The sequence below is a fragment of the Neurospora tetraspora genome (genome assembly GCF_033439725.1).
Source record: "Neurospora tetraspora strain CBS 560.94 chromosome Unknown B0H65scaffold_6, whole genome shotgun sequence".
In the NCBI taxonomy this organism is placed as follows: domain Eukaryota; kingdom Fungi; phylum Ascomycota; class Sordariomycetes; order Sordariales; family Sordariaceae; genus Neurospora; species Neurospora tetraspora.
The window spans coordinates 3,149,739-3,174,130 of NW_026944388.1; the positions used below are offsets into that span (position 1 = coordinate 3,149,739).

General features: G+C 52.5%; 9 protein-coding genes across 9 annotated transcripts; 5 read left to right on the forward strand and 4 right to left on the reverse strand.

Moving 5' to 3' along the window:
• Nucleotides 1–1,726: 1,726 nt before the first annotated feature.
• On the reverse strand, nt 1,727–5,218 carry B0H65DRAFT_273204 (uncharacterized protein). The gene is made up of 4 exons (XM_062822770.1): nt 5,032–5,218; nt 4,846–4,959; nt 3,914–4,791; nt 1,727–3,859 (listed from the first exon to the last, which is right to left on the reverse strand). The coding sequence occupies exons 1-4, from the start codon at nt 5,073–5,075 to the stop codon at nt 1,794–1,796; spliced, it is 3,102 nt and encodes a 1,033-aa protein (XP_062679787.1). The 5' UTR covers nt 5,076–5,218; the 3' UTR covers nt 1,727–1,793.
• A 959-nt stretch (nt 5,219–6,177) lies between these two features.
• B0H65DRAFT_273248 (uncharacterized protein) lies at nt 6,178–7,551 on the forward strand. The gene is made up of 2 exons (XM_062822771.1): nt 6,178–6,706; nt 6,846–7,551. The coding sequence occupies exons 1-2, from the start codon at nt 6,293–6,295 to the stop codon at nt 7,332–7,334; spliced, it is 903 nt and encodes a 300-aa protein (XP_062679788.1). The 5' UTR covers nt 6,178–6,292; the 3' UTR covers nt 7,335–7,551.
• B0H65DRAFT_273322 (cell cycle control protein cwf14) lies at nt 7,552–8,532 on the reverse strand. Its single transcript, XM_062822773.1, has one exon. The coding sequence runs from the start codon at nt 8,213–8,215 to the stop codon at nt 7,769–7,771; it is 447 nt and encodes a 148-aa protein (XP_062679789.1). The 5' UTR covers nt 8,216–8,532; the 3' UTR covers nt 7,552–7,768.
• Nucleotides 8,533–8,618: 86 nt separating this feature from the next.
• B0H65DRAFT_551260 (NADH/ubiquinone oxidoreductase) lies at nt 8,619–9,510 on the forward strand (the record flags this gene model as incomplete). Its single annotated transcript, XM_062829798.1, has 5 exons — nt 8,619–8,661; nt 8,715–8,776; nt 8,918–9,064; nt 9,303–9,413; nt 9,499–9,510. The coding sequence occupies 5 exons, from the start codon at nt 8,619–8,621 to the stop codon at nt 9,508–9,510; spliced, it is 375 nt and encodes a 124-aa protein (XP_062679790.1).
• A 251-nt stretch (nt 9,511–9,761) lies between these two features.
• B0H65DRAFT_273273 (DNA-directed RNA polymerase) lies at nt 9,762–10,685 on the reverse strand. The gene is made up of 4 exons (XM_062822772.1): nt 10,270–10,685; nt 10,121–10,212; nt 9,971–10,047; nt 9,762–9,901 (listed from the first exon to the last, which is right to left on the reverse strand). The coding sequence occupies exons 1-4, from the start codon at nt 10,441–10,443 to the stop codon at nt 9,771–9,773; spliced, it is 474 nt and encodes a 157-aa protein (XP_062679791.1). The 5' UTR covers nt 10,444–10,685; the 3' UTR covers nt 9,762–9,770.
• A 572-nt stretch (nt 10,686–11,257) lies between these two features.
• On the forward strand, nt 11,258–13,644 carry B0H65DRAFT_578897 (uncharacterized protein; the record flags this gene model as incomplete). Its single annotated transcript, XM_062830741.1, has 4 exons — nt 11,258–11,766; nt 12,208–12,267; nt 12,765–12,942; nt 13,433–13,644. Exons 1-4 carry the CDS (start codon nt 11,614–11,616, stop codon nt 13,642–13,644), a joined length of 603 nt encoding a protein of 200 aa, XP_062679792.1. The 5' UTR covers nt 11,258–11,613.
• Nucleotides 13,645–15,493: 1,849 nt separating this feature from the next.
• On the forward strand, nt 15,494–17,621 carry B0H65DRAFT_444791 (uncharacterized protein; the record flags this gene model as incomplete). The annotated part of the gene is made up of 3 exons (XM_062825702.1): nt 15,494–15,587; nt 16,165–16,259; nt 17,340–17,621. The coding sequence occupies 3 exons, from the start codon at nt 15,494–15,496 to the stop codon at nt 17,619–17,621; spliced, it is 471 nt and encodes a 156-aa protein (XP_062679793.1).
• Nucleotides 17,622–18,318: 697 nt separating this feature from the next.
• On the forward strand, nt 18,319–20,048 carry B0H65DRAFT_430626 (uncharacterized protein; the record flags this gene model as incomplete). The annotated part of the gene is made up of 2 exons (XM_062824892.1): nt 18,319–18,569; nt 18,695–20,048. 2 exons carry the CDS (start codon nt 18,319–18,321, stop codon nt 20,046–20,048), a joined length of 1,605 nt encoding a protein of 534 aa, XP_062679794.1.
• A 1,635-nt stretch (nt 20,049–21,683) lies between these two features.
• On the reverse strand, nt 21,684–24,063 carry B0H65DRAFT_430519 (uncharacterized protein; the record flags this gene model as incomplete). The annotated part of the gene is made up of 2 exons (XM_062824885.1): nt 21,684–21,947; nt 22,051–24,063. 2 exons carry the CDS (start codon nt 24,061–24,063, stop codon nt 21,684–21,686), a joined length of 2,277 nt encoding a protein of 758 aa, XP_062679795.1.
• Between the last annotated feature and the right edge of the window lie 329 nt (nt 24,064–24,392).

A 24,392-nucleotide genomic window follows, 5' to 3' on the forward strand; every position in this document is an offset into this window, starting at 1 on the left:
ACAGCCAGCTTCTCTTTTGCCTATACAAGAAGGAGCGACAGAGAGCAAGTGGAAAAGACTGAGCGAGCTGTTAAACTGCTCGGTCGTCCCTGCCTCCCGATCGATATCTGCATTCACAGAGAGAGATTTGTCATCCCAACCTGAACCAACTCAACTTGGCTTCGCCCCAACAGGAGTAGGAGGGAGGGAAGTCTCAGCTTCTCTCGACTACCATCATATCTTTGGCCCGCCGTCATGTGGGCAACTGCCAGCCTACCTATGCAAATATCAACCTCCCAATCGATCCTTTCGGACAACGTCAGAAAGACTACTTCAGTTACTACTTCTATCTCGCCTACCCAGCCATGCCAGCAGCCTGTCAGCTCGGCGGATGGTTGAAGTTCTTTTTTTTTGCTTCGTGGATAAGGACGGATTATCTCTTACTTGGTCTTAAGCTCTTCACTTATCCTTTCCTTTCTCTTCTTCCCTTTCCCGTGCTTCTTTTTGGCTTCCATCTCGAGTTTTTGTAGACACCTTGTATGCTTACTAGTTTCTCAACTCGGCCAATTTGAATCCCGGTTTGGGGTTGACTATAGTATCAAGGTACATACAGGCTTCATGATCGATTGGCTCGAGCTGTTTGTTAAAGTTCCGGGTTGAACTTCTCTGGGTACCGATCAAACTCAACATCGCGAAGGCACCTACTTATCTGCGAGAACGGAAGATCAGTCGGGAGCCACAACATCTCAGGTACATATGTATCGACCAGACAGGCGTATGATAACTAGGTAGCAATAAGACATCTCGCAGATATAATGTATTGTGATCTAGCTTTGAATTTTTTCTTAAAAGTGATGGTTTGTTTAAAAGTCAGGGGTTGAAGCTCGCGTATGTCAATTTGGTAAAACTCAAATTCAGCTTTTGGTTGTGTTGTTTCTTGCAATCTTTTTTTCTTCTTCTTCCTCATCTTCATCTCGCTCTGGGTAGGCTTCAACATGTGCTGCTTCCCATATCCTCCTTTTCCTTCAAGAACAGAAACCCAATCGCTTCTTGGTTGTTTCGCTCCTCCACCGTGTTCTTCACCTGTTTCCTCCTTCCAAAAATCCCCTTTCATACTTGGGTTAATGATGATACGCTGGATCCCATCGCTCAAAAGAGACGAGACGAAAACAGCAAAAACCTGCACACTTGCCTCCAGTAAGTAACTGGACCAAGGGACGGTTTGGGTCGAAAAGACCAAACGCGCAAATAGTGAAATGAGTCCAAGACGCATGCGCGGTACGCACTAGCAAAGGAAGCACAAGGCTGTGCGAAGCAGAATAACTCAGTGGGTGAGTAAGCACCTTTCTGACTGAGTTTTGCAGATTCCTTTTCCAGCGCGTTCCGTCTTGTGTTCCCTGTGCCTCATCGTCCTTCCCCGACTCCTAAAGGAGGGACAGCGCAGACGTGCAGACAATCAACAGCCGAGGTATTAACGACAGCCAGAATGACTGAAGCCTCCATCATGGTATGGCAAGAAATCATCGCAAATGTCCTTATCCCGTCTCGCCATCTGTTACCCCCAACACAAGATCGGGTTCTGCGAATCATCGCTTGGCAAGTCATCGTGAACGTGTTGCCGCAAACCGTTGTCGTGTCGACGTTCGCTACCAGCAATGCTGTGGTTTCCGGACCAGACTAAGCAGACGAGTTTTTTAACGCAGATTTGTAGGCGAGAGGCACGGCCGACCATTCAACTGTTGTTGCCATCACTGAAGAGTGCCAGTATGGTAATAACCAGTGTTTGTGTTTTGACGTGTGATCAGCGTCGACATTCAGCGCTTCGGGAAGCCAGGTGGGGGCTGGGGCCTTCCGCCAGCTCCGAAGCCCGGAGGTGCAGCAGCGAAGGCAGCTGACGTGCGCCCGTAGTCATTAGCCCAAGCATTCATTAGAGCTTGCCTGTTGTACTCCTCAACCTGAGAAGTAGCATATGCGCCTGCGTTTGACTGGTTGAAGGCATTTTGCTGTGCGGTCCTAGTAGCCATGCCACTCTGTCCGAAGCCGTTGACCGCATCAAACTGTCCTCCATTCCCATATGCGCCACTGGGGCTCGAGTTACTATGAAGAGGGCCAAAGCCCGGGGGAATCCTACCAACCAAACCGGCTGACTTGGGAGCCGATGACATGCTGGGGTTGCGATTGGGAATAGCGTCCCAGTGGGACTTTGCTGGCAAGCCCCAAGGGCTATTCACCGGAGGTAGGCTAGAAGTCGCGCCCGAGAAGGTCATAGAGGAGAAGGGGGAGTTGGGCATGTCGCCCCACAACCCAGGGGGGTTGCCGACCGTAGGATTCCAACTGGAACCAGCCTGGCCGACACTGGACCGTTGCCTCGAATGCGAAGCTGATGTCTGTCCCAGCTCCGGCCATGCGCCGCGGGGAGAAGCAGCCTGATGCTTTGCGGAAGTGGACGGGATAAGGCTGGCCAGCTGGTTGGCCAGTTGCTGCTCAACAGTGCTGGGACCAGTGGTGATCGAGGATCCTGACGGCATTGCGGTGTTGCTCATGCTCTTGGAATGCAGATACGGCGATCCGTGTCCTCCCCAAGAACCGGGGGTACCACGGCCCACGGAAGATCTCGGGACATCGTTATCGGCAGCGCCAGGAGTGTAAAAATAGTTCCAGGGCAATTGCTGGAATCCTCTGGCAGTAGCCGACCCCGGAGCCGACCCCGAAGCGGAACCTTGCCCTGAACCAGAGCCTGGGCTGGGAGATCCGAAGGCATTGCGAAGCTCGTTAGCGGTGGCAGAACCAATTCCGTATGAAGTCTCGTCTGGTCCGTGGCTGCTGGGCTTCCGACTATGGCCCATTGTATCCGGGGGAGCAAGGAAATCGCTCAAGAGCTGGTACATTTGGGCGTCGATGGAGTACTCAGAGTTTGAAGCGGCTTGCGGTGCCTTCGGTGCCCGAGAAGCCGAAGCCTGGCTCACAGGAGGCTGGATCTCCTTGGGATCTCTATAGAAATCACGATCTTCAGCGAACTCGTCCAAACTGTCCAGAGCAACCTCCTCAATAGGTGCCGTGACAGGAGCAGTAACTGGGGCAGCGACGGGGGCCGTAACAGTGTCCGCAACCGGAACGTTCGCAGGAAGCTGCTCAACGATGGGAGACGGGATATGCTCAGTAATCGGAAGTCCGGTCTCGGAGGCAGGTCGCTGTTCGACTTCGGGTTGCGCAACGGGCTGCTGTTTTCCGCCCTCTGCATACGCGAACTTGGTGACCTCACGCGAGTCCTCCATAAGCTTGCAGACCATGAGAGGAAAAGCCGAACGTTCAGCAAGATCGATTGCGCAGAAGAGGACATCGAAGATGCGAGTGAAAGCAATGTCGTCTTCCGTAAAGCTGGCATCTTTGACGTCCTCGGCCCTGGGCTTCGGCTTGCAAGTGGTAGGATCGTAAGACAGTTGACAGCCGTCATGAAGGTCGGGCCCGTTCAAGCACTTGATACCAATGGTTTCCTCGTCCTCCGGGAACTGGTATGGCACGATAGACTTAAGGTTGGTATCGCTCAGCCAGAGCTCGAACAGATCGGTGAGCGCGCGGGCGAGAGCCTTGCACATGTTTCCGTAAAGAGGCTCCAAGTAGGCCTGGAAATCCACGATGTCCTTGCTGTAGGAGCAGAGCCAGGTCATATACACGCGCAAAAGGGGCAGAGTGCGTTGGAAGGTGGCCGTATATCTGCTGGCCGTATCCGCTTTCTTCGCGGAGGCAGCACCAGGGGCGGCCGGACGCCGAAGGATATCTTGAACCTCCTCGTGGAGGATGCGGGAAATCGTATGGATGACCCGAACGTTCTGCAACAGGATAAATTGGCAGGAAAGAGATTTCTCGGCGGTCCAGCCCGCTATACAGTCATGTCAGCATCCGGCCATGTAAGAGATCCTGATATTCAGCTTACCTTCAACGTTTTTCTTTCCGACAACGTAAGCCGTGATGTTGATCAGCACCATCTTAAGGAGAACCTTGGTAACATCGGCTTGGTTGCTCTTCGTCAAAGCCAAGGCCAAACGTGTGTCAACCTCGGCTTCGAGTTCCTTACGCTCGTTGAACTCCTCGCCCTTCGAGTAGAAGGCATGGAGCTTAACAAACCAAGAGATCATAGCATCGTCACTGCCCTTGGCCGCGGCAGCAGCTTTGCGCTTGCGGAGGGTTTTGAACTCAGTTTCGAGGTTGGCCGGGGCATTCGGGTGTGGCTTGTCACAAGCGATGGCGCGGTAGAAGTGGTAGACAACTTCGAGGTGGTTCTCGAGGGTGGCATAAATGTGGCCACTCTGGTGATGGGCAAATCCAGACTCTGGCATGAGGTCGTTGGCCATGGAGTAGTAAGCCAGGGCGGTATCGAAGCGACGGTCCTTGGAGCGGATAAGGGTGCGATATCTGGCCAAGTCACCCATATAGACGAGGGTTCTGTGGCAGGACGCGGTGACAAGCCCTTCAAGATTCGCAGCGGTGGCGTCGACCCTGTCTTCTTCCGGTACAGACATGTCCTCCAGATCGGCCATGCGGGCAATACGCTTTAGTTCCTTCATGTTGTAGCGAGCGCACACGCGCTGGAGATAGCCCTTGTAGAAATATTGGGTCGTCTTGAGGAAGGCCAAGTAGAGCTTCTCTATGCTGCGCTTGTGAACCGCTTGACCAGATCCCTGGATTTTGCCGATGGCGTTTCGGTAGGTATTGGTGACCATGCTGTGGGTGCTCCAGAGGGTCTGCTCGACGTCCAGTTCGCTCGCCGCGCGAATATCGGTCCAGATAATGCTAACGCAATGGAGACGGTAGCTAGCAGCGTATTAGTCAAACGTGAAGTCTTTGTTGGTCAAGGACAGCTCCCACTTTTCCATTAGCTTCTCAATCTTTTGGAAGCGAGCCTCCTCGTTCGAACCCGGTCCGCCATGCTGGATGCTTTGGGTTTCCTTGTGGATCGCAGCTCGAAGCTTCTGGGCCGCCCTACGACATCAACTCGGTTAGCAAAGGGTCCTTTTGGGGGTAGGCATTCTACCAGGTGCGAAGATTACTCACTTCCATGCCTCCTCGGCCGGTGGGATTGCGCCTGTTGTCGCCATGATGCCGGGTTGGGCGCAGTCGACGAGTAGTCGATGTCACCCGCCGCGAATAAAGTGGTTGTGCGGAGAAGAAAAGGCGAGGCGACGACGAAATAGCCTTTATGTATGATGGTGAGAGGTGGGTGCCCAAGCAGAGGTATGTATGTATGCGTAGAGTTCGGCGTGTCGTAGTCGGAGGGACACCGGACCAAGTATTATGTGCAGATTCCGGACAATTGAGCGTCAAGCTCTAAGCCTGGACAAACCGAGATGGGGGCGGTTGTACTGCAAGTGCTCCATCACTCGTTCAGAGCTTCTCTTCGGCGGATGTGCGCAGGAGGGCGCTGCGTCTTGCGGGCTGCAGGTCGACGACGGTCCGGCGATGTTGAGCACATTGGAAGGCGGGACAAAAAATTGTACGACTAGAACGGCGAGGCGAGACCCGTATCGCAGCAATCGGAGACGAGTACGCGGGGGGCGTAGTGGTGGTTGTTGAGAGGAATCCTATGCCGATCCGGTGACGCGCGCAAGGCGGAACCCCCAAAACAAAGATCGGGTCTCTGCAAGAAAAAAAAAGTTGGGTCGGATAGAGATGCAAAAGATGAAGGGATTCACGCGCGCAATCTCTCTGCCGCCAAAAGAGTCGGGTCCTTTGACGTTGGACTGCTGCGAGTGGAAGGCCGATGTACAAAGCCCCTCCTGGAGAAGCACCAGCTCGTTCTAGCGGTCCAATCAATGGAGATCGCCCGGATGATACACGTTGGGGGCCGAGTCGTTAGCTGGGTTGGTGAAGGTTTCCAGCACCAACGGCGCCCTAGCACGCTAACAATATCCCAAAGTGCGGTTGGCCCGTGCACGGGCATAAGACATGAAAGCTTCCACTCCAGTGACTTTCTCATCATCTGTCGACATCGGATTCCACTCCAACGGCATTTGAGCTTGCGCCAACTTACAAACAGTCATATGCGAACGGGTTACATACATATCACTAGTGTTAAAGAGGGCTAAACAGGACAAAATACCGCATTTCTCATCTTCAAGGAGTACAGTATAATTGGTTAGAAACATCACAGCATCGAATCATTCCACGACAAGGTTACCGGTCTGATTCACCGCAACCAACCTCACTATCAAATCCCCAACAAAGGGTAAGGGTAGCAAGAGGTATACCTAGCCCATGACCAACAGAGCTCGGGTACGTCCATCAACACAGTCAAAGAACACCAAAAGACACAAACATGAAGCGGTCACGGGAACCAGAGGAAGACCCTCTGTCCCAACAACAAACAGCGACAACGACAAGCTGTCCTTATCCAGACCAACAGCACTTGGGTGATACCACTGGGACAACAACGAGCCGATCTACCAGCGCCGATGTCTCCGGGTCACCACCCGCTGCGAAAATCGCTGAGCTAGATCCCACCGAAAGCCTCAGCCAAGCCGGTCTCCAGATGAAATGTTCGCTGCCGCCACACAAGGACACACTGGTGTTTTCAACATACTCCGAGTACGAATCCCATTATAACAGCACCCACACCAACCGGTGTCTCGAGTGCCGTAAGAACTTCCCCTCGGCTCATCTGCTTGGGCTGCACATCGAGGAGAACCATGACTCCTTTATGGCGGTTAAAAGAGACAGAGGTGAACACACGGTACGTTCTGACTTTCAACCTTTTCCCCTTCTTTTTCTTCCCCGGTCCCGTCATGCCTTTTTGTCTCACCGGTTTGTCGGATCAGGGCTGAGCAGTGCCGAATCGAGTTTGAAAAGCTGGCCACTAACCAATATTCCAGTACTCCTGCTTCGTGGAAGGTTGTGAAAGGAAATGCATGACGCCCCAAAAGCGACGGATGCATCTCATTGATAAGCACATATATCCCAAGAATTTCTTCTTCGCAGTGACCCTGCACGGTATCGACGGGCGGCAATCGATGCTGTTGGATGAGCGACGGCAGAACCAGAAACCGGGCAACAGGCCACCGACAGCGGCAACAAAGGCTGGCTCTTCCAAACCTAAGCCCACCTCCAAGTCAAAGCCTCCCTCAGAAACGAAGGAGGAGCAGATGGAAGTGGATCAGCCCGAGCCTACTCCAACATCGACGAAACCCGATGCTGAGATGATTGACCAACCGCATGAGGAGGCCGTTAAGGAGGAGGCCATTAAGGAGCCGGCTGACGTGGATATGGGTGACTTGGTAGGCAAGATGTCTGCACTGCAGTTCGTGCCCTCCAGCGTAAGATTTGGTCGTGGAGGACGGAAGACTGGATTCGCCAGAGGGTGATAACAGAGGAAGTGCAAAAACGAGGAGCCGCTATGCTTGAGCAAGCGAATCCCATCAGTCTTGAGCAGTTGAAGCATAATATTGCACATCCAAAACGGAAACATACTGGTTTAATCCTCACATTCCATGACATCATGCCAGAAGTTGTTCATGGGTTTGTTAAATCTGCTCCCTAAACAGTAAGCATCAAGCATAGCTTTGCAAAGGAGAAAGTATCTTATCTTACCCTCTCCCCCGTTAACACCTCCATCCCACTTCTCGATGCGTGCTCAAAAAAAGAGATATTGTTGGTATCATTATAGCGGCGCCGAACGGCCGCTCGCCGGCTCCCGCTTCCCATCGTTTCTCCATCACATCTCGGCCTTGAAAAAAGTTGTTTGTCCCTCCCTTCTCTCCTCCTTTTCACAATAACGTCAACCTCCGCATCCTCCTCTTTAATCACCAGTAGCACATCCTCTGCACCCACAGCTCACGCACTGGACATCCTGGCCCTCCTTCAGCTCGGCCTTGGGCACGCGGCAGATGCACGTCGAGTTGAAGTTGGTCTCCTTGGTCTGGATGCAGCGCAAACAACAAAGCTTCTCGTAGCCGTTCTTCTTCCACTTGGCGATCAGCATCGCGTCCGCGTACCCGTTCTTGAGCAGCCACTCGTACAGCTGCTTGCTGATGGCTTCTTTTTCGTAGTAGAGCTCGTAGATGTACCGGCTCCGCTGGTGCGAGATCTGGAAGATGGGCCATTTGGCCTGGTGCTTGGGGATGTTGTCCGTCGGCGTGTTCTGCGCGTCCTTCATCTTGTTGGCGAAGATGAGCAGGTCCTCCTCGATGTCGGCGAACCCTTCCGGGGGCGGCTTGCGCTTCGAGGCGGGGCGGATGGCGGGCATTTTGAGGTCGTCGTGGGTTCGAGGTTTCGAGGTTTCGCAAGTAGTGTTATGAGAATACGTGGTTCAAGTTGCGCTGAGAGTCTGATCTGTGTTTGCTTGGTGGAAGGGTATCGGAATGTGTGGTGAAATCGCAATTGTTTCTGTGATCCGCGCGAGGAATGGACTGCCTCAGAGTTGCCTGCCAGCCCAGAAATCAGATGTCTTGGGACTGTGGCGTCAACGTCATGGCCTCTCGTAATTGTGGCTAGTGCTCTTTGCGCCCGCAGTCTGAGTGTAAGAGCAACTGTGGCTTAGCTTGATGCTACCCCGAACCGACTGCTGAAGCTACAAGCCGTCATGCGAACGACGACCGACCTTGGCGAACGGTGACAACCTCCAGAGGTCTGCGACGAATTGGCCCAAAATGCCCATCACACCTACCAAGTACGCCATCACCACCAGGCAGTGTAAGTGCCCCTAGCTGTACGAGCTTAACGATCAAGTCTAACCACCATTGTAGCGGTTAACTGGGACGACGCCAAGCGAAGGGTGTTCGCACTTTATCGGCGATGGCTCCGGTCGGTACGTTACGTTACGAGCGAACGCATAGGGAAACGAGCGATTCCAGCTTTCGACAGACCCGTCCGATATCGACCGATATAATGGGAGGAGTGCGACCAACCCCGACCGAGGTTTCGCTAACGAGGCTATCGCATACAACAGACACCCGAGATGCAGTCCATGTACTCGCTACCCCTCCCCATTTCGGTCATTCGCACCCGCATCAGGCAGGAATTCGAGCGCAACCGCTTCGTTAACAAGTTGCCCGTGGTGGATGTTCTGCTCACAAAGGGCCATGCCGACTATCAAGTAAGGCTCCACTTCATCGTCACTATCCACATGGACATGAATCAGGGGATCCCTAGGAACGGGCACAGCAGTGGGGTCATGCCCAAAATCTGGAGAACCCCCAAAGAGAAGGGGAATGGGTTCCAGACAAGGGGTCCGGAGGGAATATCAAAGCGTTGGCGCATATTCACGCCGCGGCGATTCGGAGTGAGAGGGATTGTTCTGGTACCTTGACGCTGACTCTCCATGCGCCTATCAGGAAACCATGAACTTCTGGCGCCAGACGACTCACATGATGTCGTACTTCAACGAGGAGAGCTTCCGTGGAGCCAAGAGACTTCCCTCCAGCTTTATCGATGGCTTCCTGCAGGTAAGCCTACATGCAGCCCTTTTGTCTCTTGGTGATGACATGTTTCGTTGTGCGGGTAGCTCACAGTACTCTTCTCTCATTTTAGGGTCGCAACTAAGAAGAGTAATAATGAAGGGTATCAGTGTCAGCCTTTCCTCTAGAGCCTATGTATATAACGCAAGCCAGAGCAACATCCATGGACGCAGCCGCTTGTCCTTTTATCTTTCCCCCCCTTTTGATATCCACTCACAGCAAGTCCTTCTCTGTCTGTCTCTTTTTGTTTCCCCCCTGTGGATTACTACTCCCAAGCCAAGCCCAAAAACGCCATTACCCATGCTGGTGGAAGTTCACGATAAATGAAAAGGTAGAAAAAGGAAGTTATGCGGACGCAGCGGCCTTCTTCTCAGTGAAGTCCTTGCGAGCCTCAAGGAACTTATCCGATACGACGTCGCAAAGATCCTGAATGTCGCGCAGGCCTTTGCGGAGCGCGTCGACGGCATTTGTGCCCTCTGCATGTCGCTGTCAGTTCATATTTCCATGGGTTTCACTCAGTGGTAGAACGAGGCAAGGTCACGCACCGTAGGTCTGGATTCTGACGTTCATCTTGGCCTCGGAGGGATGGGGAATGGCGTAGGCGCAGAACTCGACATCAGGGCTATCAACATAGTGTTAGCACACACTCATAGCTCAGCTCATTAAGATGAGGCATGTGAAGCTCCAAGACTCACTTCTTCATGATGACGTATCTGAGAGCATTGCCAAGGGTATGGTTCTCCTCAAGGAACTCGAAAGAAGCGGCAGTGGGCGTAGAGCCAGGAAGCTGTGCCAAATGTTAGTTTTAAGTCGATATGAATTCGTTATGGAGGGTTTCACGTACAAGTCTGACTTTGGTACCCTCCTCCTCCCCCTCATACTCCTCCTCTCCCTCCTCTCCCTCCTCGCCAGCATCGGCCATAGAGACATCATCCTGAGCCTCCGGCTGGTGAGAAGTCGGGGTCTCCTTCATGGTAACCTCCTCGCCATCGTCGCCGAACTTGGTGACCTTGCCCATTTTGACTGTAGTGGTTTTTGGTGATCTGAAGTACCGATAACTGAAAGATGATTTGGGTCGTTGGGTAAACTCGTTGTTATTCGAGTGATTTACTCCGTCCAAAAACACAAGGATGGGTTGAATTCAATTGTCGTCGGCGCGCGAGTGGTGAACAACAACCTGACTGAGCCTCTATCTCTCTGTTATCGGAGAAATTTTTAGCGTGAAAAGACGAGTTCATCCGTCGCCAAGACTTTGGTAAGGTTTGCCAGATGGAGGCGGCTGAAAGTTAGGCGAACCTGCGGCAAAGTTGCCCCGCCTGCCGACGGCTATTGGCCTGTCGGGTTGAGTCCCGGACTCGAGGATGCTCCACTGAGCTGAGCTGAGCTTTGGCCTCGGCAACTCCACGCTGGAGACTTGACTCGGGGTCAACATCCACTTCCCATCTTCGACTTCACTTCAGCATCTTATCAACTGACCTCCCCGAGTTTCTCATTAAGATATCAGATGCTCACTTGTTGCAACACCACTTCTTGACCAACCTTCAAGTGCTTGCGGATACCTTCAGGCAAATCGTGAAATTGCATTCTCTGCACTGCGTCCTCCCCCGTATGACACCCTTCTCTATATACCTACACGAGAACGTCCGCTAAAAAGTGCGGTTAGGGTGGTAGTGCTTTTCGCGGGCGATCCCCATATAGAACCCCGCACGCACTAACATCTCGCTACTGCACGAACCGTTTTTCCCGCAAACTCACCGCAAAAGAAATTGTTAGGCCTGACATTTATTGTGTAATTGCTGTTAAGGATTGCTTTCAACCTTAAAAAATCTCGCGCCGTTGGGAAGGGTCGAAGCCAAGTTTCCTGGCCTCCCCGAATACTACCTATCCAAAAGCATTAACTCCCTTTTTCCATTTTACCCAATTATACCTTCATTTACACCATTTGCACCTCGATTTCAAAGCAAAGGGTTTTCACTACTTTTCAATTTTAGCTACCTCTACGGTGCAACCCAATGTCCAACATTACACAAGCCACAACCCAGGGTCCAGCCTTTCATCGCCCAGGGAAGGGAAGGCAGCTTTGCTGCCTCCCCGAACACTAGTGAGTATCTAGGTCGAGGATTATTTCTCAACGCCGGAAACTGAGCTTATCCATGGAGACTACCGAAGACCTCGGTATACCTGTTCAATGACACCTAGCGGTAGCTACATACTACTAGAAACTCAGGGCAGACAAAGACTCTTCAGCATGACATCCCGAACCGCTTCCGGATCCCAGAACCAGACTCTGGACAAAAACGGGCTACGCAAGAGACCGTTTCCCGTCAACCACTATCAGGAGGTAAGACCCGGATAACGACAGGTTGTTCAAACTGAAAGAGAGCTTCGGATATACTATGGCGCGGGTGGGTGAAAAGGGGAAGTATTGGAAGCAAGAAAACGGAGGTCAAAACATATGCAGAGAGGGATGCTCGTAGTGGGCTGGAAGAGAGAGTAGAATACACCTGCCCATGAAAGTAACAGGGTACGGATCTATGCTCAATGCTTTATGTCCAGTCGTCAGTCAAGTATCTGCTTTATCGTCCAAACTTCCGAGTGGTTTTACAACACTACCGGAGCCAGTACCAGGCTCACGATCTCCCCAGGAATGTTCCAATTTCAGGAACTTGATGTTATTCCCACGGTAATCAGTCCATCGCCGCTAAATCACCAAGTGTGATTTTGAAACAGTCGCCCGGCAGTGTTGCCTGTATTTCTACCGGCCATAGTTTACGGGTTCTAGGTGAAGGACCTGATCCGTGATGTCAAGTTGCCATGCTTCAAATTCGGCCAGTACGGTACGGTAAAGTACAAGTCCGGATCGCCTTTCATCCCATCCCATTCCTCCGCCCTCCGCCTTACCCCTCTACGCACCATATAAGGTCCGGCACCAGGCCCTAATTCCAGCGCGGACCAATTGGCCAAATGGCCGAGCGGTTCCGTTCATGAAAACATTGCCGGTGTGCGCGGTACCCGTGCTCCGTGGTACAGTTTTCGTAGGTCGCAGCTGGAGCATGGTGGTTCGTTCCCCCAAGCCTCCTGGGCGACTGAGCTTTTTGCCTTTTTTGTGGTCTACGAAATTGATTGAAGATAACTTTTACGTGTTCCTCGGATTTTTGTCTTTTATTTTACTTGTTTTTGGACCGAGTTTGTATCTTGCTTGGTGCCCGAACGCGGCGGTTCCGATCGCAGGTCGGCACTGCAGCTACGACCGGTTGAGACACAGGCACGACTGGTGATTTAGAATCCCACTCGGTGATTTACCGGCGATGGACTGACACTGACCACCGTGAGAACAAGGTCAAGTTCCTGAAACTGGAACGTTCCTGGGGAGACCGTGAGCCTGGTACTGTCTCTGGCCCGAGGTCGAATGTCGCCATCGATGAGAAGCCAATATCAAGCATGGGAATCGATACGATCAGGCATCATATCAACGGAAACACCGAGTTGCTATATGCGTTGGATCATGAGTACTTAGGTAGTAACTGAATTTGTAGCCCACATGTCAACATAAGGATTTCGACACAATGTATCTCAGTAGCGTTCAAGATCAGCCTACAGTACACTTTCAATATGCTCTACCCAGCAGACGTCTACTGAATCCTGATCTTCTGTGCCTTTGGTGTAAAAAGACAAAGTGTCTCCTTTAGTTACATACCTACCAATAGTACCTACTATATGTTAACCATCATCACCATCTTGCCAGGCCATCGAAGCAAAGTCTCCCACGCAAAAAAAAAGCCTACCAAATATCAATCATATCATCCCCAGCCCAGTCCCGCTTACCGCAGGCCTTTGACAGTCCAGCAGCTAATTGAAAACCCCCCATTCCCTATGAACATGTCATAGTCCACGCTTCTCTCTAGGTAACCAGCCTCAGCCAAGACCAGGATCAGCAGGGGCATGTAAGGAACCGTCCATTCCTTGGGGAAATAGTCAATACAATTCAATACTGGTTTGTTTGTTAGTTTGGTTCTTCGAGCATTGGTTGAACAGGGGAGTTTTGGAGCTCTTATTGGCCTTCGAAGAGAGGAACTGTCCTCCGTTTGAAGCATCATGGGACAATGACAAGGGTTTAAGACGCCACAGAAGCCTCTTATGTCTCTCTCCGACTCCTTTAAGACTGGACGATATCGGTCTACGGTGGTCAACCGATAGAAAGCCGAACGCTTTCCTATAAAGCGTTGGCTTTTTTGTACCAAACTAACAATCAAACCAGGGCTGGATTGTAGTCAATACACAGTAGGTAATTCCGCGGCTCGCCGAGCCGCAGACACGAAGTGGTCACGAGCTAGGTAGGGTAGTGGGAGGTAGTTCTGTCCGATTTAAGATAATGCGGCATGCCGGGAGTGGATGGAGGATTGAGGACAGTGTGGGTAGGGGGTTTACGGTATCTTGTTTGCCAAGTACCTTAGGTTTGTGACTGGTTTAATGGTGTAGCTTGCGGCCTTCAGAGGCTGCTGGTATCTTTAAGTTGAGTTTATAGTCTCTGAATATGAGTGAAATTGCTTTTCTTTCCCTCAACTTTCGCACCATCTCTGTTTTGATGACTAGATGACGATGCATGGTCTTGGAAAATTGGATTAGTCTTGAGTTATACTATCGAGAGCCATATAGTCTCCAAAAGCGTCGAAGTCACCAGCTATTTTCCGAATTATTTCATCCATTCGCAAAAAGTGCAATCTATCCTGCTGTCTTCGAACATGCCAACATCTATCCGCCCGAGCCAAAGGCTTAGCAAGTTGATGGTTTAGTAATCAAGTTTAATGAGGCTCAAGCATGTAATGCTACCAGCTTCCGCACACCTTCTTACAGTTCTGCACGGATTCACGTTACCGTTCCGTGCCGTCTCTGCTTCGAGTGTGGTGTTGGAAAGGGAAAAAGTCTTGTCGGGGATGCTCGTCGGAAATATCGGCATGCAACGCTTATTAGACGATGCCTGGTGATATCACAGAGCATCAAACATTGAAGCCAACACGAAGTAGCAATTAGTCTAACCCCTGAGAACGGGAAGTTTTTAAACAGCCGAATGGGGGTTCCTATATGGATAGTGGGCAATAGTGAACGATAAGTCTCCGAGAAAGAGAAAACCAAAATGAGCCGGGGATATTCGAGTGATATATGGACCTAGCCATGACAGCGGCATATGTATCTCTAATCCAAAGAAGAAGGGAATTTTTCTGACTGCCTGACACCGACTGAACGGATGCCGTGCCAGTGGGTTGCATCTTGTGCAGATTCCTTTCTCATCCTCACCACGCGAACCAGTTGATCCAGGCTGGCCAATGTGTTCCAGTGAGAAAAGTTATAAATGGCAACGATTTCCATCAAGGAGAGCTCGGCGAGGTCTGTAGATCCCTGGATCAATTCATTTGTTATAGATTGGCTGGTGTGACCTCGGCCGAGGATAACGGTAATTGTATGAGTCTGCTGTCCAGTCGTTCAACAGACTGCCCAGACCAAGCTCAGGGCTTTGTGACATGGTGGTCGACGGCTTGCTGCACGACATTCATTATCTGATGCACAAACTGTTGCCGGCGTTAATTGTTCCGGGGCCTCGGGGTCGCTAAAGGAGAGATTCCATTGGGCCGATGTTTGTGGCCGTTTCGTACCGTAGTAGTAGCAAAAGGATATCCAAACTCTGTTGGATCATAGGAGTAGTGTCTATACTGCTCTCGTCGTTCCATGCCCTTCTCCTCTGCCCTGAAGCTGATGGAGGCTGTCTCAGATGGAGGAATCAGATGTTATAGCAACTCAATGGGAATAGTCTCACGCCCGACCATGGACCAGAGAAGGCGAAAGAATTTAGAGAACAGACGAGGATGACTCTCTGGCCGTCTCGACCATGGGCCAAGTATGTATCACGGTAAGAAAAGCCCGGACCAAACAAGACGTTGGACGGGTGAGAATGTGACCCCTCCGCATGGAAGTGCCCGAGATCCACCGAACCGAGCGATCCAGACGTTCGAGATGAAAATTCTCTTGCTGTCGCAGATTGCGAGTTTCATGGGCAAGGTGCCCACTTACACATGTACGTCGTTGAGTTACATGTACGTGTCAACGCATTTGTCTCGGCGTGCTTCAAGATATTAGAGTATATCTTTCTAATCATGGCCTCTCGAGGTAAGTTCACTCGAGTCTGCAGCCGTGGGGGCGATACTTGGCCGGCAAGTGGTCCGTGATGAGTCGAGGAGGAGCAGATCAAACACTTGATCCCAACTCCCACTTTCAGACGACAATGAGAGAAATGTCTTCGTGTTCGTCTTGTGGGTTGGGTGATGTTCGGTTCGTTCGATGACACTGTAGGCACAGGATTTTGGCCTAGGCGAGCTCGGACCGGATGTTTAGGTGATGATGACATGATGTGCCCCTCCTTGGCCTCCCCTTCTCTAGCGTTGACGAGTTTCAGGTGAATCGGGGTTGGCTGGTCGGCCAGGCTGCGTTGTGAGAGAAGCAGGCGATGGTGGGGGAGAAATCCAGAACACTGGTCGAGCCCGCCAGAAGTTCAAAGCTCTTTGCAAATGGGAGGGACGACGGCAACCGGCAAGGGGCATCAGGAAACAAGCTGCTGACCAATCAGAGACGAGGACAGCCCAAATCTTGACCCCTGCAGCCCCCTTTCCCCATTACGCTAGATTTCATAACGAAAAATTCTAGCCCAGACGAGTACCGGGGACTCATTGACATTGAGTATCGACAGCCATTCGACTGATGAATTCGACATGTTTCTGGGGAAGTTGGGGACTGCCAGTGTCATACGCGTGGATCGACACCAGATTATGCGCATATGAAGTTGTAAGGCCGAAGAGCAATCCTCGTGGAAGACATGCACCTTCCAAAGACCCGATGTCCAAAAGGCACAGCTCCTCGTGGCCATCTCAGCAGCCAATGTGTGTTTTAAACAAAAAAACAGCTGCACAGCTGGTGTGCACTTCAGCAGGTACTTGTAAACTGATTGGCCGCCTATTTGACATGCTGTATGAGCCGGCAAGAACCTGCCAGACCTCCCGCCATCGCCTCTGCTGTATGTACAATGCCAAAATATTCCAGGCACCCGGAAGATCTCTGGCCCATGATCCGCGACGTTAGGTGAACATCAAACACTGGACCACTCGATCATCCTCATGGGGGACAAAGATGTGGCCCAACATGGTAGGTACCGGGGCTGGATCCATGTAGCCACAAACCTCATACACGACTTGCATCATTGTCGCTGGGTCGTCCCCTTTCATAATCGGCGGGGACCCCTACCTACAGCCCAAACAAAGTGAGGGGAGGGACTAACTTTTCTATCGACTTGTTGCTCGTTACGTCTGGGCATCGTGTCGGGTCCCATAAGAAGAATATAATTTCCTCTTGTCCCTCCTCGCGCGTAGTCGACTTCCCTACCTATCCTCTATCACTCCACGTTTTCCCGTTCAGTTGTGTCCCTTTGCAGTGGCGCATCCGGCATCCCCGACGACCGAGCTCCCACAGGCGACAGACGACAGCAAGCAGCACCTTGTCGCGACCGCGCATATTTGGCGTTTACTAAGAGCAATCTAAGCAATCTAATCGACCGGACTAGTTTCCACATTAGGGTACCTGACAGCGTTTGTTTTCTTCCTCGATAGATGGCCGAATAGGGGTAATCGAAAGGCGAAAAAAAGGAAGAAAAAGTTGTTAATTATCTTCTTTTTCGCAGAGTCGTATCTTCCATCTTGGAGGGGGAATTCCAACCAATACGAGCCACTGGTTGCAAGCCTGTAGGCAGCGACTTCAGCGACAGTTTCCTGTTACGACGGACGAGTCTGCCGAAAAGAGGAAGGTGCATCGCGACGGGCACCACGGAGGACACCCGCGAACCCAGACACCCCAACAAACCCAACACTTCAGCACATTTCCGCCGGCACGCATTTGACACTGGCGGCGCACCCACTTCGAGCCACTTCCACTTCTGCCACCAGCACCTACCCACTGGTAACCACTGGCAACCACCACCACAAACTGTCCCAAGAGACAAACCATTCAGACACCAGAACCCGAATCCGTTTCGAGACATCCGCAGCGAGTCAAGCGGCTGGATCGGTCTTGTTCAAGATTCGCACTGTCGTCTCAGCCAGTCTGGAAGCGCCCGGCACTCGGAATCAGGTCGTTGCAGCGTGCAGTGTCCAGTGAGTGACCACAGCATTCAGCAGCAAGATCGAAATATTGAAAGACGCAAGGTTCTGAGGACTTCAGTTGCAAAGCAGTGACATAGCTTCAGCTCGTCACCCCGGCAAATTATAACCTGAGGAATCCTCGCTCCCTCGGCCGTCAATTGCCGTCTTCCGCTTTCCACTCCAGTCTCCAGTCTCCATCCATCAAGTCCATCTCCTTGCGGTCTCGACCTCGGCTTTTCTACATTTTCTGGATCGCCTCACACACACTAGGGGCAGGAACAACACAGCAGAGAGGGGCCCTGGAGAAAAGGAGTGCCCAAGTGCGTCGAGACGTCAGCCAGCGTCGCGATTGATAGGCCGGCAGCGACTAGTCCGACTATACCTTGTCCCAGGGGGGCTGCTCACCTGCGACCAACCTGGTTTGGGACTTTCCGCTAGGGAGACACACACGTTGCTGCGATCCATCCGACGTCGATTTCCAATCCCACCTCAACCCAATAGCAATAATTCCCCATAATCCCGTCCACAAGGCACAGCTGTTCGCCTCTTTGCAATCAATTTCCTGCCGACCCAACACCCCCCGGATTTGCAGAGCATTCCCAGGGATATTCAACCACTCATCCCAAAGCCAACCACTCGCTCCGTGTCGCTCCAATCTTTTTTCTCTTGCACGCTCTCCTAATTTACACAACCACAAAGTGTCCAAGTCGACCATGAGCACCGCCATTGCCATGGCCGCGTCTCCGGCTCCTCACGACAGGCCAAACTACGGCTCCGACGTCTCCCAATCCACCGCTGCGCCCGCTTCCACATCGTCGCCCAGCGCGCAACGAACGGCCGCTGTACCACCACCGCTGCCCCCATCCTCTTCGAACCCGAATGCGCCAGCTCCCCGGTCAGGTAGTGGCAGCCCCCGAGCTGTGGGTGCGACACCCGCTGCACACAAGTCCTCTCCACCCAGCGCGTAAGTAATCTCCTTTTTTTGATTGTCGTCTTCTTCTCTCCTCTTTCCATCTTTCGTTTCGACTTTCGTTTTTCGCTATTGCTATCGGGCAGTCACTAATCAGTTCGCCGTCTTCGATACTACAGTTCTCGCAGCGCTGGTGGCTCGGCACCCAGGATCATCGTCAAGAAGGAACCAGGCTCGCCCGACGTACAACAACAACAACAACAACAACAACAACAACAACAAATACAACAACCACCACCCACTGCCAGGCACCGACCCAGCAGACTGGATCTTTCCAAGAACACAAACACCAACAACGGCGTTCCCGGTTCTGCGCGACCGCTCACTGCCCGTGACACTAGCGGACTCGGAATCAAGGAAGTCGGTATCGCTTGTCTATCGCCCGGTTTCGTCACACACGACCCGCTCATGAAGGAGCAAGTACATCGCAGTATGAGTGTGAAGGAGCAGCAGAAGCGGATCATCGAATCCAGGTTACAACAACAGTCGGCCGGCTTCAAGGCCCCTGAGATTCCGGATAGGGCGGATAGGGAGAAGGATGGAGGTCACTTCGCCGCAAAGACACCAGGCCTAGCACGGAAGCGTGGCCCGCCGCCAGGATTGAGCATCGTCGCTCCCTCCCACGAGCAGTTCGCCAACGAAAGGGTTATCCAGTCTGCGCCCCTTGGCCAGTCGTTCCCAGGCAGACAGAACCCTCACCCATTGACCCGTCACCTCATCAACCATGGTTCGAATCTCGCCAGCACATCGCACATCCACCATGTGCCTGCCAAGCAAACGAACAACAGACTGCCGCCAATTGCCGATGTATTTGGTCAGGGCTTGTCTGGCCATCCCGATTCAAGCGGACACGCTCTCTTTGCCAGCCAGAGTCACAGCCACGGACCGCTAGCATCACCTCACCACCCACCGCCGCCTCCTCCGCCGCAACCTCAACCTCCTACATCTGCCAGGCAAAGGGAGTACAAGTCCGCCGAAGAAGCACAACAAGACCTGGCGGCCGGCCGAACAGAACTACTGCCCAAGTATGTACACTATAACAGCAGCAGCAGCAGTAGTCAACACCAACCCCCGACACCGCCATCTCCCCCCAACGGCCCAGCGCATCACCACGCACCACCACCGCCAACATATCTGCCTTCTACGCACGCATCATCCTCTCAAAGAGGCTCGCACTCTCATATTAGTAATCATATGACTGACGCCAGCCGAAGCGCCAGCAACAATACTCCCGGCAATAATTACAGCAGCAGCAACATGCACAGCAGCACACTTCCCTCGTCGTCTGCTCCTAAGAGGAGGACGCGAGCCGAGTACGAGGAAGGTGGGAGCCCCCCGCTCGGTAATGGGAGGGCGCCACAGAGGAGGTCAGGACCGTTTGGCGAAGGAAGAGATAGCCCCGAGACACAAAGGGCGAAGAAGGAGGAGTTCATCAGGCTTTGCGAAAGAGCTTGGGATCTTTTCCACTCATGATGAATACTACTGCTATTATCGATAACATGCCCGCATTATCACAATACCAAATACATAGCTGCACTAATAAGGTTCAAGCTTTGGCTTCTTCTTTTTTTCCTTTTTTTTTTTTTCACATTTCCCCTTCCATCACATCTACCCGATAGGGTATCATTATTTACGATCACCACCACTACCGCCGCCAAACCTTTTTCTTTTCACAATCATCTCTCTTTTTCTCATATGTCTTCAAATGGGTGGGTGGCATTGGTATGGCGACCAGGGCCGGGACGGGGGCGCGCGTGTGATGGATGGACTGGCTGGCTTTCAAGGCGGCAGGGGCTGATATCTCAAGGTTAAGGTGTTGATTTTGTGTTTGATTTATGTAAGGGACGGATGTACTGGACTGGACCGGACTGGACTGCGTTTGGTGGGTTGATTACTCTAATCTCTTGGGCGGACGATATGGCGCCCAAAAGCCCGAAGTTTACACATGTAGCTTATACTCAGAGCTATATTCATCATGTTTTGTTATTTGTGTGTGTGTCCCTGTTCAAAATAAGGCGCGAGAGAGGGGGAGTTCCATTATGAGGCCAAATAAATCTACTAGTCACACCTAATAACTCAATGTCCGTCCGCAATGTAGGTGTTTTTTGCTCGAATAGGACAACCACCTAGAATACAACTGGCATCCTCTTTGGATTACAGTAATATATCAAATCATCCATAGCAACCCGTCGTGAAGTCTCTTCTCACTTTAGCATCTTCGTTATTGTTGTCTTCTCTGTGAGTTCAACCAAGCCAACCATCTGTTACTCCATTTATGCTTATGCTAAAGCTACCTCTTCTCTACTGATGTTGCCGCTATTTTCTTCTACTAACCGCTTCTTTGCTTCCTTGGTTCCAGGTAGTTCCTGGTTTAAATCTTCAAAGGTTCGGTTCCCCCTTTTCCCCTTTCCGCTCCCTTCCTCCTCTTCACCTATAGTCATCCCGCTTTGTTCGCTTCGTCCGTCAAACCATCCATTTCATCCCATCTCAGTAGCCTAGGTTCAGGTTGTTTGTCCCCTCACTATATCCATCTTGAAATTCCCCTGACCCATACTCATCAACCACCAGCCGCACAGTTCGACCGATCGTCTGACCCAGGAGTAGAGTCTCTTCACCAGCCACCCATCGTCGCCGCCTTCTTGACCCTTCTTGACCCTCCCACCCTCTTGCAGGAAGCATGATGGCGACGACGAGAGCAACGAGCAACGAGCAACGAGGACCGCAAAGCTGGAGAAGCGTCGATGAAGTGGCTGGTGGGAATTGAAGGGAAGGCGAGTCGGAGTCAGAGAGTCAAGCCGGCGTTGTATTGGTGTCAATCTCGAGGATGATATCGTGGTCTAAGCTTAGAGATGGATGCTAGTCGGGCGCCCGCGCGGTGACGACTTTTCAGCTTCGACTTGCAGTCTTGAGCGGCGCGTGGCGTTCTTTTTGATTTGTCGACAAGAAGGGTTGCTGTTGATCACTTGCGTTTTTGTGCTCTCTGCGTTCCCTGGGATGTTCCTTGGAGTTGAAGATCGTCGGCTGATACCTCGACTACCGCCGGAGTAAAGTGATTTCGTCGTTTTGAACCCGCTCGCTGCATGGGCGAACTACCACTGTCCGTGTTCATCATCCGCGCCTTGCTTTCTTGTCCCTAACATTACTCAAATGTGCTCGGTTCGTCAAGTGCACCTCGAACCCGTCCAGCGTCAAGCCTGGGCCTACGACATACAACTTGCCGTCACAGTCGAGACATCGAATTCTTGGAAGCCACATGTACTGGGCGTTGGGCGGGATTTCTCGAGCCTTTTTCGGCACGATCTTGACCACACCACCATCGTACACCACCGCGTTATAGCGCATTATGCAGTCAAAAGAGTCATTTGGGTACTTCTGGTGCAGGGCTTCGAGGCATTTATTGAGCCATTCTGGTATTGGGGGCTATACAAAAATGCATAGAGAAAAACAAAGATCAATGTCAGTGTTGTCTGCGTACCACGAACGATCCTTGACCAGGTGTAAACTGGGAGGATATTACCGATGGAGGAAGCGGCTCTCCGTTGGCTGGAGGTGGAGGAGCCGGTACAGCACCAATAGTGGCATCGTCACCAGCAGCAGCTCCAGCTCCAGCGGTCGGCGGTGTCGCAACCTTGATAGTTAGGTTGTGTTGCGAACCGGCAGCTGGAGTGGTGGGCGGTGGACCCATCGAGCCAGGTAGTGCTATGCTTAGGGCTCTTTGGTTACCGGGCGTCCCAGAGCCAGACGGAATCGGCGTTGGCGGTTTCGTCCTGCTGTCTCGGCCTTGTATGATTCTCCGCAGCCTGGCAGGGTTAACCCGAAGGATAACAATGTGTTGCTGTTGCAAAGGCTCCTCAGTCTCTTCCCGTGTCGCTTCCCTGCCAAACCTACGCGACATCCGAGTCTCGTGATGGTGTACGATGGTCTCAGGGGTTTCCGACCGTCCGATGTTTGCCATGCGCTGGGCAGCGGCCGTAGCGGCCCCACGCATTCCACGCGTTCGGGCGGTTCCTCCTTGGGGCACCGACATGGCGGGTGAGTCTGGGGCGGAGTCCATACTATCTTCTGAATCGGAAAGATCTCCGTCCCGGATGATGCGCCTGCCCCTTCCTGGGCCACCAGTAGTTGCGACTGGTCCCGTCGACCTCTTGAAGAGCCGGCTGTCTTCAATATCCAGGACTCCGCCGGGAATAACCGAAGATACAATAGCTGTCCGAATCGTCCTTTGCCTTTCCTTGAGGTCGGGCAGCTGGGGCCCACCACGTCTGTTGACGGATCGTTTTTGTCTGCGTTGCTCGCGCGAGAACATGGTCTCGGTCCGTTCTAGTTCTGCCTCGGTGTTCTCGTACAGGTAAGGGGCGTAGTCTTTTTGCTGTTGGTTGGGTCGCAGCGTGTAGGGAATCGGTGTTGGGAGGAAGGCGGCCGTGAGGTCTGGGTCCTCGATAGGGCGCCCGTCGAAGGGGTGTCCTACACTATAGAGACTGCGGGTAAAGAGCTGCGTCTGCTCACGGATACAGTGAGCGATGGCCGTTGTGAATTCTCCCGAAAGAGATAGCTCGTCGGCCATTCTCGCAGCAAACTCCTCTGGCGAGTTCATCGGATTGTTGATATCCCACTCGAATTGGTCCACCAGTGTATGCTCTTTAATGGTAATATTCAGCTTGATCAAAATCCTCATGTCATCATTCTTGTATGCTGAGTAGGGCAATTCGGGATCCAAGGCGTCCTCCTCTGAATGGACAAAGGGATAAAAGTCCTGGAGTTGCTCCACCATCTGTGTAACCACTTGTTCATGAACGTGCTTGTCCATGGGCGGCTTCAACCCCATATCCTCGACCAACTGTGAGGCAAACACTTCGACGGGGATGAGTCGCTCGTGGAGGTTAAAGGTGAACGTGTCACGTAGTTTTACCTTGTCCCAATCAACGTCTATCCTGATGGGCACCAGCTCCTCGTGTTGTTCGGCTTGTTTCTTGAGATCTTTGCGACTGAACTTGAGCGGCGGTGTCGTCCGCTTGCCCGGCCGAGGCTTCTGCGAAGGGTATATAATTTTGACGGGCCCGCCTGTTTCTGTAACCCCGTTTCCGTAACCATTGTAACCCTGGCCGTAGAGCTGAGCTGGAGGTACTCTGTTCCGACTATCGCGACTGGTCATAGCTTTGTACTGGTCGACCCGTGCCAGCCTGTTGCTCATGTCCTGGTTCAGGGCCTTCTGCGAATCCTTCAGAGCGGCGGCGTGAATCAGGTCGCGCGTGACAAAACGGTCAACCAAGACCCTATTCAGACTATCCTTGTCGCGTTGGATGACGGGCGGCGTCGCGCCATCTTGAGGGCTACCGGCCTTGGAGGCTGCCGAGGGGGCCTGAGAAGCCGAGGCGGCAGGCGTTCCGGAAGCATTGAGCGAAGACGAGGCGTCGGCAGAAGAAGCGCCAGCCTCAGCGCCGGCACTGCCAGAGGCCATAGCCGAGGCAGAAGACAGCGAGGCGGCCATGGAGAGTCGCAGTCGCTATGCGTCGCCGTACCGGTCGGTCGCGTGTTCGAATAGAGGACGGATGAACGATATGGATGGTGGTTGTCAATGCTGGGTAGCTAGCTACTGGTAGCTCTAGTCGTGATGATGTTGGTGTAAATCCGAGGAACTGAGGAACTGGACAGGTCGCGTTGTCTCGAGGTAACCTCTACCGAAATCCCGTCGTGCGCTGGAGCCAGTAGAAGGGACAGCTGGTTGGCGATGTTCCGTCTTGTTTTTCGCGTTTCGTGGTCGTCGTGATGCGATGCAGCCTGAGCTATGCCAATTCTCGTCTATCGTCTGTTGCTTCT